The sequence below is a fragment of the Rhinopithecus roxellana genome, chromosome 5, assembly GCF_007565055.1.
Source record: "Rhinopithecus roxellana isolate Shanxi Qingling chromosome 5, ASM756505v1, whole genome shotgun sequence".
NCBI classification, from domain to species: domain Eukaryota; kingdom Metazoa; phylum Chordata; class Mammalia; order Primates; family Cercopithecidae; genus Rhinopithecus; species Rhinopithecus roxellana.
The window spans coordinates 62,016,328-62,028,455 of NC_044553.1; the positions used below are offsets into that span (position 1 = coordinate 62,016,328).

The following is a 12,128-nucleotide window of genomic DNA, read 5'->3' on the forward strand; positions in this document are numbered from 1 at the left end:
AATAGTATGTAAACCTATGGCAGGAAACACACCCTTCCATGAGTTTCTTCTTAAGAATGAAAACCCAGTTTTTCAATAGGGTAGGCACTGGCAAACTAAATTAAGTCATCTGAGATTGCCCATTCAGGTGTCCACCTCAGGTTCGGGAAGAAGAACGCGTTTGGGAAGTATGAAGAGAACACTGGCACTCTTGCGGCTCTGACTGAACTGCATTTGAATAAGCAGCAACACACACAATGAATCCCTAAGCACTAACATAAGTCCATCTGAGAGAATCCTACTTAAGGTTCTAAGGTTGAAGCAATTTTATAATTGTACAAACTTAATTTTTTGTTCTTTTTAGAGTATATTAAAAATTTTTAAAAAGATGTGAACAGGGTTGGGGGAATATGAAACAGTTTCCTAAATAGATGACAGATCTTGTCTGTTTACCTGCATACAGTTACCAGTACCCTTTGCCTCAATTAGGCTAAGTAGTGTGTCTTCCATTGTGGTTCAATAAGTTCCAATGGTTCCACCTTGAAATAGATAATTGTCTTAGAAAAAGTCACCCTAGGTTGTACGAAAGTCGTATGTATACAGTTTGTCACAAGTAACAAGGCTACTTTGCAAGACCTGCTGCTTTCAAAAAAAAAAAAAATTCTAGTGTATATTTGTTTGGGTATAATTTTTTTCATTTTCATTTCAGTTGTGCTTGAGGTGGTGGTCACAACCTTCGTAAACATCATTTGCATACCCTTAAGAAAAAGAAGGCCAGGCGCAGGAAGCTCATGCTGTAATCCCAGCACTTTGGGAGGCCAAGGCAGGCAGATCACGAGGTCAGGAGTTCAAGACCAGCCTGGCCAACATGATGAAACCCCATCTCTACTAAAATTACAAAAATTAGCTGCATGCAGTGGCACATGCCTATAGTCCCAGCTACTCGGGAGGCTGAGGCAGGAGAATTGCTTGAACCTGGGAGGAGGAGATTGCAGTGAACTGAGATCGTGCCACTGCACTCCAGCCTCCAGAGCAAGACTCCATCTCGGAAAAAAAATAAAAATAAAAAAGAAAGAAAACAAGAGGAGATGGGTCTTTACCAAAAAAAAAAGGCAGATTCTAGAGATTTAACTCTGTCTGTATTTATCCTTCCATGCAAGTTAAGCTAAGCTAAAAAAAATTAAAAGAAAAAGAAAAAGACAAAAGAAAATGAAAGAAAAAAAAAGAAGACTGCAACCTTGTTTTCTTCCAGGAAGTGAGGGAACTGGTGTTTGGGAATGCTGTCAATTGCACCTGGTTTTTCCACATCCACACTGACTCCTGATTGGGAGCTATCATCTTGCAGATGGTGGTGTTATTCATGATTGAGACAGCCCCCAAGGAAACCAGGAAGGTAGGAATACAGCTACTCTGGATCACAAAATTGCTCACTGGTTTTCACTACCAGACCACCGTCAAGTGTGGGGGTATAGTGGTTCCTTACAACAGGGTCCACATTCACCAAAGGGACTGGGATTTCCTTAGGGGCTGGGATTTCCTTAGGAAACATTTTTGAGACTCTTTTTCATTTTGTGCCTAACAGAGCCATGGTGTTCTTCAGGACCAGCTTCCTCCCATGGTGTGCTGAGTTATTGTTCACCCCATGTGTCATATAGTAGACCCTCAAGTTGCCTTTGGTGGTGGAAACTGTCTCACAAATGTTGCATGCAAAAGGCTTCTCTCCGGTGTGAGTCTGTCCATGAGTCTGAAAAGACTAGTGGACGAGAAGTTCTTCCCACACTGGGTGCAGCTGTGTTGCTTGACCTGACGGTGTAGCTGGGCATCTAACAAAGGGGTCATCAATGGAGACAAGATTGAGGGTCCTACAAATATACCTGGAACTTCAAGTTTGACGTATGTTGGCTGGGCTCAGATAAAGTTGAAGGGAGATTGCTCCAACCTTCCATCTCTGCATCTGTTCTCAAAGCTCTCTGATTTGCCCCCAGCATCAGGAGACATTGACTTGATGATTTGTGCCTCACTATTGGCCAGAGAGAGTGCTTGGGAGGACCTGGTTTCCATGGTGTCTGAACTTCGGCTCTCACACTCCTGGTCTCGTTTCAGTGAGGATGAGTTGTTGGTCAAGACATTGCTCTCCACTGAACCATTTTTCGGCTGCTCTGACGCTGCAAGCCAAAAGGGATAGGACCCAATCCCCCCACCTGGGGCATCCAGGGAAGTCATCGTGGAAAGAGGTACAGGGATCTTTGAGGAGCTGCTTGGGCCCTCCTGGGAGCTGACTTCTACATCAGTGCTTTTGAAGACATCATCACAGCAGATGGCACTTATACTGCCATCCTCACTGACTGTCATTGGATCAGGACCATAAGGTCACAGGGATCCTCTGGCAAGGGAATATTTGGAATCTGACTGCCCACGTGCATCTGAATATGCTGCTGCAATATCATAGCATTGGTAACTCTGGCAAATGGGGCATGAATGCTGCCTTTTTATGGGTGTGTTGGTTCAGTGAACCCCAAGGTGCATCTGCGAATTGCCTTTGGTAGAAAAAGCTCAGCCACAAATCTTATACTGGAATGGTCACTCCCTGGTGTGTGGGTGCCTGTGCAGTAATATATTTTGAGAACGCTTAGGAATCAGTAGACAATGAAGCCAGTGGTGGCCTTGTGGATGTTCTCAAACAGCTACAGTAATTTTAGCATCTCTGGTCCTGGCTGGGGGTCCCACTCACTTAGAAGCCACCAATCCTTGGTGAATTATTGTTTGTCCATACCTCAGGGAGGGTGGGCCTGCCCTCACTTTCTGCAGAAGGACTAGGATGCAGGTCATTGGGCAACAGGCCATCCATGAGGTTCTTGGGGTTAGTCTTTGAAGAGAGATTCTGAGGTAGCCTTAGAGAGGAAGTTACAAAGACAAGTTTGCTGTCTAGAGACTTGATTCATCGATGGGGGCAGGTACAGAGTGCATATGGGTTGCCATTGCCTGTTGCCATTTTGTCCTGGAACTCAGAAAACAGTTGAGGGTTCACCTTCTCTTGGAGATGTTTGCGAACGTGTACCCTGAGGTTACCCTTGGTGGTGAAGCGATGACTACAGACAGAGCACATGAAGGGTCTCTCTCCAGTGCTGGAGCAGAGGTGGATCTACGAGAAGCTATCAGTCCTCAAAACCTTGCTAGAGTACTTACACTTGTGCTTGGAGATGTTCTGTAGCTTTCCTTTCCCTTTCTTGGAGGGGTCTAATGCCATAGTGGAGAAAGGACCCTGGAAGAGCACCAAGCCCAGAGCCTGAGGGAGCAAAGCACTCAGTATGGGAGACACGATGTTTTCCCAAACAGGGAAAGGGAAGAGAGTACCCTTTTCCCATCTGGCTTCAGAGCAAATGGCATCAGTCCTGGGGCAGAGTGGTGAAGGCAGAAGGGATGCTGGCGTGCTACGGTATCTTGGCTTGTTTCAACGTGTCCAGAGACAGACCTTGGTTTCCAGCCTTCTGGCTGAGCAGAACCACAGCTGTAGAAACTTGCTGGACATGCCCAAAGTCTTCAGGGTGTCAGCCCCTGCCCTGCCACAGTGGAGGACATGGGAGGCTCACATGTTCATCTCAGTGTAGATCTTCTCAGTGAGTTGGATCTGCTATAGCTGCTGTTGCAGATGCAAGATCTGCTCCAGGACCCATGGGATGCTGTTGGTGCTGGGCACAGGCTGGCAGTGCACCTGCACTCCACCGATTCACTGCCAACTTGGTGTCCCAGAGAGCTTGCATGGGCACCTTAGTGTTGGCTACTTTGCCTGTGGGTAAATAGCTTATGTCCTTAGGTGTGGGTGGCAGGGCCATCTCTGTAAGTGCACCACAGACTCCACATCCAGCTTCTCTTTCATGTCCCCTAAGCTGCCACTGTTCTCCTTCTGGCCATCTTTATTGCTTGGACTGGGTGGCTGGTGGCTCAGTTTGGCTCCAGAGAGCTGTCATGGCCTCTCACTGTCATTCCTGATGAGGACAGGGGGATTTTTAGTACAATTTTTCTTATGTTCTAAGAACTCAGAGATGCTAAAGAACTGCACAGTATTTCTCACAGGTGTCCAGTTCCTCCCGATGAAGCCATTTTGCCATGTGGTTTTGTCCTTATTTGCTTCATCATCGTTCCCTTGGTGATCCATGGGAGCACCCCAGGCCCCCACCACTGGTGCCATTCAGGCTGCATCTGTGAACTATGGATTCAGTTGCTGCTCGCCCTGGTCCCCCTCCAAGCTGGCGTGCTGGAGTTTCATCTGCTTGCACTTCTATATGGTGTGAGCATGGGGCACTGGGAAAGCCACAGTTCTGGCTGATATGGTTTTTAAAGTCTCTTTTAATCCATAGATCCCCTCACTCATTCTATGTAGTTTGTGGGAAGAAAAAAAAGACCCAAGCTGTTTGTCTTGCAGAGTTTTTCATACTATAAATTTTGCTTACCGTATATTTGTGATGGGTTTAATATGTTCTGCTGTCCTTTGTACTTACTATAAATTGGCGATGGGATCTAGAGGGCAGTTTTTTGTTTAATACAGTGAACAGAAAACAAAGTTATTTTTCACTTCTGTGGGAAGTCTATTGGACTGAGTTACTATTTCAAGTTCACCTAATTTTTTCCCTCTGTTTGGAAATTCTGAAAGACACTGGAAGTTGTGGAATAACGATGGTGTGAAACATTAAGAGCTCCACTCTACTTCTGGGAGAGTACACATTTGACAATTTACTGTTCACTCCCAAGGGTATCCAAAGAAAAGGAAATTTTAGTTATGAAATCAGGTGGAAAGGTTCCTAATGCTACCATTTGGGGTTGAAGCAGCACCGAGCTGTTGAACTTGTATCTTATTGTCTGTTAGAAGATGAAAATGAGGGCAAACACACAAAGGATGTAGGTGATAAGCAGGTTGTACTTGGGGTCAGACGGAAGGCAACTACTACATGTAATAAAGAGGGATAAGAGTTAAGGTTCAGAGATTCTTTGTATCACACATAGTATGTCCCTAATATTTGCTTTCATTCTTTAAATAAATAAATAAAAGCTTACAACAGTGGATCAGGTCCAGAACAGAAGTTGCCTAAGTCAAGTGATTAAGGACCCTGTACAGCTCATTAGCTTAACCAGCTCTCTCTGTGTGTGATACACTTGATCTGAACTCAGTCAAACTCTAGCCCAGGGATACTGGAACAATTCTGCAATGAAGACATCCATCATATGCAAGATTGGAGGCTCTGAGATGTGGGATATGAGGGTGACTAATTTCAGGGAACACCTGAAGAGGTTCCCTGATGAGGATCATTAGGAAGTAGCAGCGGCTGAAGCCTAGTGGTCGTTGACTGTATTCACAGAGGCTGGAATAAGCCTCAGCTGTCTTGCAGGCTGTGATGGCTTCATCTCCCCAGCCCCTCATAAAGAGACTTCCTGTATTATAGCTCTTGTGCACTGGCCTGTCTACATCTAACAGCTTGTAGCCTGACTTAGATAGGACTCAGAAACAAACAACAAGGCTTCAATCTCTGGATAACCTTTCAGGACACCCACTTTACTTAGGAGAAGAATAGGGTTTACTGCGTCGTTTTTGTTTATCCTCTGATGCCAAGGCCCAGTGCCTAGTGACACATTATCAAGCCTGTACCTTTTTAAAACACTTGGACAACCACACTCATTTCATTCTACTCTAGGCACCTACGAGCATTTCCATTTGCTACTCAGCTCTAGAGAGAACTCTAATATTGAACAAACGTTTCCCAGTTACAATATTCTTAGTTCCTTTAGGAACAGATGAATTATATTAATTTTACAAGGGACAACCAGAATTACTAGAAAATCTGTCTCTCAACCTGCCTTAGAACTTAACAAGAGGAGCTGTGTCCTCTGGAGTTTCAGCCAGCTAGTCCAAGTTCAGTGTGACCTCATGCTTGTCAAATGGGAATCTTCTAATTTTTCTCATTCTCTCATGCTGAGGAAAGAAAGTGTGTCTAATGCCTTGTGAAAAAAAAAACAATAAATTCAAATTCAAATAAAAAATTTACTTTTGAATTAGTACCTGTTCTGTCCCTTCCTCCTTCTCTCTTCCTCCCTTGTTCTTTCCTTCTTTGTCGCTCTTTCTTCCCCCCTCCTCTCCCCTTCCTCCTTCTCTTCTTCTTCCTTCTTTCTTTTCTCCCTCTCCTTCCATCTCCTCCTTTTCCTCTCCCTCTTCTTCTACTGCCTGGCTACATAGAATAGTAGTTTCTGTGTATGGAAAGCAGTTGACTTCACAAGCCACTCTCCTCTCTGCCTGCTTCCTGTGGCTTCTTGTTACTACTGTTACATTATCATGCAACCTGTGGAACAGTATGGCTATGTCTATAACAACTAATTGTCCTTTCGCAAAAAAGGCCAGCTACTAAGTGTTAGGAACTGAAAAAGGTAGTGGACTATGTGCTCTTGTGAGGCTAGTAAAATTTTGGAACTGCCTAATTAAATCTCTACATTTTACAAATGAGAGAACAGGTTCAGGGGAGTTATAACTTTCTCAAGGTCACATAGGTTGTTTGTGTAAAACTTTAATTCCCTCTGCCTACCATTCTATACTGGATATAGCCCCCTAGAACACGGCCTTCATAAAGGCAGGAACCATGTCTGTCTTATTAACTAATGTTTCTCCAATGCTTACTATAGCTAAAAATACCTCCTAAATTAGGAATAAACTATGCTTAAATTTCTCAAGCTGGAATATACCCATGGTACATGAAATCATGGGGGAAAAACAGGTATAGTTTCATGAGATGGTATTTCAGATTTGTTTGTCTTGAAGATGAGTTTATGTCTTGTAACTAATAATTTAAATGTTTACTTTTAAATTAATTCATACTGTGAAATGAATGGTAAATTTTTGTAAATTTTAAAAATAAAATACATATACATCAAAGCCATTATGTATCCAAAGAGAACTTTTGACCTCTACCCCAGGGAGTGGAGTGTTTCCCAGATCTTCCCATGTTTATAGGTAAGCTAGAAATCCAGTTTTTAATGTGATGTCTGTTTTCTTTTAATGTTAAAAACTCAGGTTTCTAAAAACTTGTGTGGAGCAAAAGAAATAAAAATCCCTGTTCCTGAGCACCTGTTGTAATATCCAAGGAAAATATATGTTTAGACAGGAAGTAGACACTGGACACACCATCCGGGTTCTGGTTGCCATAGCATTTGTAATTCTGGCCCTAACCACTTTTCAGCTTCAAACTGGCCAGAACTCAAAGGGGAAAGGGTGAAGGCAAGATATTCAATAGGTTAGGACCAATTCCCACCTTACACATCTCTCTTCGCAGGCAGCCTCTAAATGAAAGCAAAATACTTAGATACTTTTAAAATATCATAGTCATGTCACAAAAAGAGAGGAGCCAGAGAAAGGAAATTTGAGGAACGTTTCACATCTATTCTGATGTATAAGAGGTTGCTGGTATGATTATGGAAAGAAGTCTAAATTTAATTTTTCTACCTCATTTAGTAATGATACCATTATTTAAAAAAACAATGGAAGGCATTTCTATTACACTTGGATTAAAGCATTCTACATAATAATTAATGCATAAATGTATGAATCATTCTGAAAACTTAACAGCTTATGAATGGAATCATCCATTTGGTCTGAAGATAATCGGATAATTTCCCACCCTCAATAAAACCAACACGAGATTAATATATTTTGTTTTTGCACTTTTTGTTGCATAATTCTATATATGATATAAAAATATGTGCTAGATATTCTGTCTCAATCTATTCTAAAGAATAGAAGACACCCATGCTTCTAATAAATGATATATCTAGACATTGTACATGAATTGAACTCAGGTTTCCTTGCCAAACCACCTGTGCTGACACAGCCCCAACTTGCTTCTTCCTGTCTGTGACGGAGTCTCTCCCCAGGAGCCCTGTCTCTTGTTGAGGTTTTTGTAGGGTTCCCACCAACACCCATCTCACTGTGGCTTCATTCAGAGCACAGAAGTATACTGCTGAGTCCACGACTTGTGAGGCTGTGATGGTGAGGTTGAAGGAACTGGTGGATTTCTGGAAGTTCGAAGAATACCGACCGTTTATTTCATTTTGCTCATTAAAAGAGTTCTGACGAATAAGGAAAATCAATTCTCCACTTGGTGGTTGCTTGTACCAGAATAAGTAATAAGTAGAATCACGGGTTTCATACACACAGTCCAAGTTCACATCCTCCTTCTCCACCACAGAAATTTCAGTCTGAGCTTGAGTTACCTTCTGAGCCATGCTGGATCCTGCAGTAAAGAGGAAAAATAGACTGATCCCATATTTGCAACACTGGGGATAAAATGGATTAAGTGGCTTAGAACTTAGTGCTCTGATTTCATTGCCCATTACCCCTTCTTTCTAAGCCTCATTAGACTACAAAGATCTGCCTCCCTCCACATCCTTCTGAGCTAACAGGAGTCTGAGTTCTGTGCTGGTGGTCCTGCTTACCAATACAGATGGAGGTTATGACTGCCCTCAGCAGGCTGGCAGTCAGCATGTTCATAGCTCTTCCCCTGAGTGAAATGTTCTGTGCTCCGTCTCAAATCCAGATCTTAATTCTCCACCTTGCACTCAAGAGGTACTAGCAAAGTTACTGGGCTGTGTGAGGCTTCTGCCTTTTACAGGAAGTATGGTTAACAGATATATGACGAGTTTGACTGTGCCATGTCACACGCTTCTTGTATAGATGGAAGATCCTAGACTGTCCTAAGTACCAATTTTGTCTCAATATAACTTACTGGACTGTAAATATACAGTGGTAAAATTGAATCATGGTTAGTTAATTCATCTTTGGTGGAAAATGTGAGACTTACAATTTATTATGAGCTATGGTGAATACATGGGATGATACAATTATGCACCTTTTAGTCTTACATATGTCTTTTTCTTCAGATAGAATCAAAGTGCAAACTAACCACACAGAGTTTTCACTTTCTAGCAGGAAAGCAAAACTTTTAGTCTCAATCTTTGTTACTACTTTGCCAGTCACGGAATCCAGCAAAGGTTATGTAAGAAACAGTTTATTGTTAATAAATGATTTTACATCATACCTCTTGAGTCACCAAATCTGTTCAGTGTTTGCCATGTCAAGTAACAGCAGAGAAAAATACATACATGTTTATTTGCACATATATTTGTGTGTGTGTGTAAACAAAAATAAATTCCAAAAATTCTACTCACTGCTCAAATGCAGGAGTTTCTGTTATAACTCAATATGTGGGCTCCTGAAAATGCCCCTGCTATTCCAATCCTCACATTAATTGTGGTGGAGACTAGGATAGGAAAGAAACCAAAAATATATAATTTATAACCAGAGCATTACCAAAAATCATAGGAATCCTATTAAAATACCAGCAGAGTTCAATCTCCACTGGCTTTCATCCCTTGCATCACAGTCATTAAACTCTTTGCAGTGTTAAATATTGGGACTTATGTTTCACCCCTTAGATACAGGTTCATAAGAGGTCCTGTATTTACAATAAGACTGGGTTCATCAAAGTTTTGTGTTATTATTCTTCATAAAACATATATTTTATTTGATTTATGGCTAGGGTAAGAAAAGAATGGGGTGAGTGCAAACAGTCTTTCTTGGCTGCTAAATTTGATGCAATGCAGTGAGTGCTAGTGGGCATACATTTTCTTTGTGAGGTGGTGAAGATATTCTGGAATTAGATCACAATAATGATTGATAACTGTGAATATACTAAAACCACTGAATTGCAGACTTAAAAGGATGAAGTTTAAGGTATGCGAATTGTATCTCAATAAAGCTGTTTTTTTTAATGATAGAAGTGAAAATATTCATATTAATGATAGCTAAAGTGATTCTAGTGCTGCCGTGGAAAAGAGGACTGGGGGTTAGGGAACCTCCCAGTATTAGGACAAGCTAAGACTATTATAATATTTCAGTCTTAAAGAAGATGATCTCTATGGAACCCCAAATGCAGATTTACCATGAAGTATATTAGGCTTTGATTTTAAAGCCCCTTTCTACCCCAGAACCTAGAAACTTAAATTTATAATTTAATTTTCTTTTTCTTAAAGAGCGCCCCAGAAATCAAAGAAAAAACTTTGGGCTCTGCAAAACCTGTACCTTTTTATATGTAAAACTCACAGGATCATGCAGGATAGAAAAAGGACAAACAAGTCTCACAGAACTCCGAATATTAGGAAAAATTTCTTTTTTTTTTTTTTTCATTCTTTTCGGTGTTTATTGATAGCTTGAGTAAGGTGCTCCTTCACCGTTCTTTACAACATGGTGAACTGTAATCTTGTAGCTATGCTAAAAAAATAAATGCATGTTTTTAGGTCACAGATATTGCCAGATAAGCTATTCTTTTTTTTTTTTTTTTTTTTTTTTACTTTAAGTTCTAGGGTACATGTGCATAACGTGCAGGTTTGTTACATATGTATACTTAAGCCATGTTGGTGTGCTGCACCCATCAACTCAGGAAAAATTTCTTGTGGTGAGCTACATCCCTGAGAGTTTCGGTGAGGGGCCCACATTTCTGTTTTATGCTCTTTGATGTAGAGAAATATGAGATTATTTTCTCCATTTGGGGTCCCAGTGAACGAAACTCCATGTTCATTTACTTCTTTTTTATAAACAGTCTTTCTTGGCTGCTAAATTTGATGCAATTTAGAAGGATCATGGGCATAAATGCAATGATAAAAATGTTAGTTACCAAGTTAAAGTAATGTCCCAAATCCAGAATTTCTCGTAACACAGATCCTCAAGTCAAAAATCCAGGTCATGATTTAGTGTTACAACAAACAGCTGCCAGGCCAACAGGAAGATCAGTGTGGAGGGGTGTAAACAGTGTGGGCAAGACATGCCATGGATGCAGCCTTTACTGACTGGGCTGTTCTGAAACCACAGTGCTGATAACACAAGGAAAGCCTCTCATCAGCACACTCTCCTCATAGAACTTACTCAGGTAGCAGAATTTCTAAGCAACCACAAGAGAAGGAAAAGTCAATGGAAGAGAGGATAAACGCCGCAGTCCCTGGAGATGGAGTTTCTGCAGGTGAAACTCAGCAAGACAAACAATCTTGGTCTCAATTGTAAACATAAGGGAGTAGATTCAAGGTGATCATTAGTTCACGAACTGTTTTCCCTTAGAGTTTTTATTAACAAGTTATGAAGTATTTCAGCATAGACCAACTGAACTGTCACATAGCAAAGTTAATGTCACTTCTCAGGAATGTATGCCGTCTGAGGGAAAGAAGACACATCTGGACTGAGGACAGAAGCATTTCTAGAAAACAGAGCTTAGGTTCTGCTTTAGACTGTTCCTCCCCCAATTCTTCTGTGTGGTGTAATGTAAAATCTCCATGGCTTCTTGGCACCAAAGAATCAGAGCTGGAATTACTTGCAGGAAGGCTCCAGCATAGAACCCTGGAAAATAATGCCCCCTCCCAAAGTGACTCACACCCAGGCCCCACCTGCGGCCCCCGGGGTTTATGCTGGACTCTCGCTGCAGTCCCTCCCACTGTGTCTCTCAGAACACAGTAGTACACGGCAGAGTCCGACAGCTGCACCGAGGGTTTCTCCAGATGGAAAGAACTGTCACTCTTGACATGACTGGCCTGAAAACCTCTGCTGTCCGTCTCCTGGTTTTCTGAACTTTTCAGGAGGAGCTCAGGCTCTTTGTTTAGATACTGGACATACCAGAACATAAAAGCTGAATAGCTGGTCTGATAAGTGCAGTTTAATGTCAGAGCTGCCCTCTCAGGGAGGGTAACTGGACCTTCTGTCTGGGTCACCGAGTCTCCATTGGTCCTTCCTAAAAAAAGGAAAGACTTTATTATACTGGCAATAGACAGTATGGTCTCCAGTTTGGAAGGGGTTAAAGGTCATCCTAAAGCTAAGGAATAGAACATCTCAGAAGTTCTGAGTAAACATTACTCACTGATTATCAACAAGATCACAAGTCCTGAGCAGGAAGCAGACAGCATGGCTCGCTGAGAAGCAATAGAAGGTTTTGTTGAGAGATACCCAAACCGAGAAGTATATTTCTTTATGTTGTTGATTCTTTGGCAGAATCTTCTACAAAACCTTGACTCACGTGTTAAGCAGGGCAAACTGCACTACAAATCAGGCCACAGGCGGAACAAAGAGATGT

At 41.8% G+C, this 12,128-nt stretch overlaps 1 pseudogene and 4 gene segments (V, D, J or C); all 5 read right to left on the reverse strand.

The window, feature by feature from the left end:
• Nucleotides 1-12,128, reverse strand: part of LOC104674124 — an 840,972-nt gene that overhangs the window by 555,118 nt on the left and 273,726 nt on the right.
• Nucleotides 1-12,128, reverse strand: part of LOC104656245 — a 632,938-nt gene that overhangs the window by 520,370 nt on the left and 100,440 nt on the right.
• Nucleotides 1-12,128, reverse strand: part of LOC104656285 — a 576,427-nt gene that overhangs the window by 499,172 nt on the left and 65,127 nt on the right.
• LOC104656281 lies at nucleotides 1,187-4,168 on the reverse strand (annotated as a pseudogene).
• Nucleotides 7,567-8,807, reverse strand: LOC115897524. The segment is given in 2 exon segments: nucleotides 7,567-8,249; nucleotides 8,452-8,807. Coding segments are annotated over 2 exon segments (564 nt in total).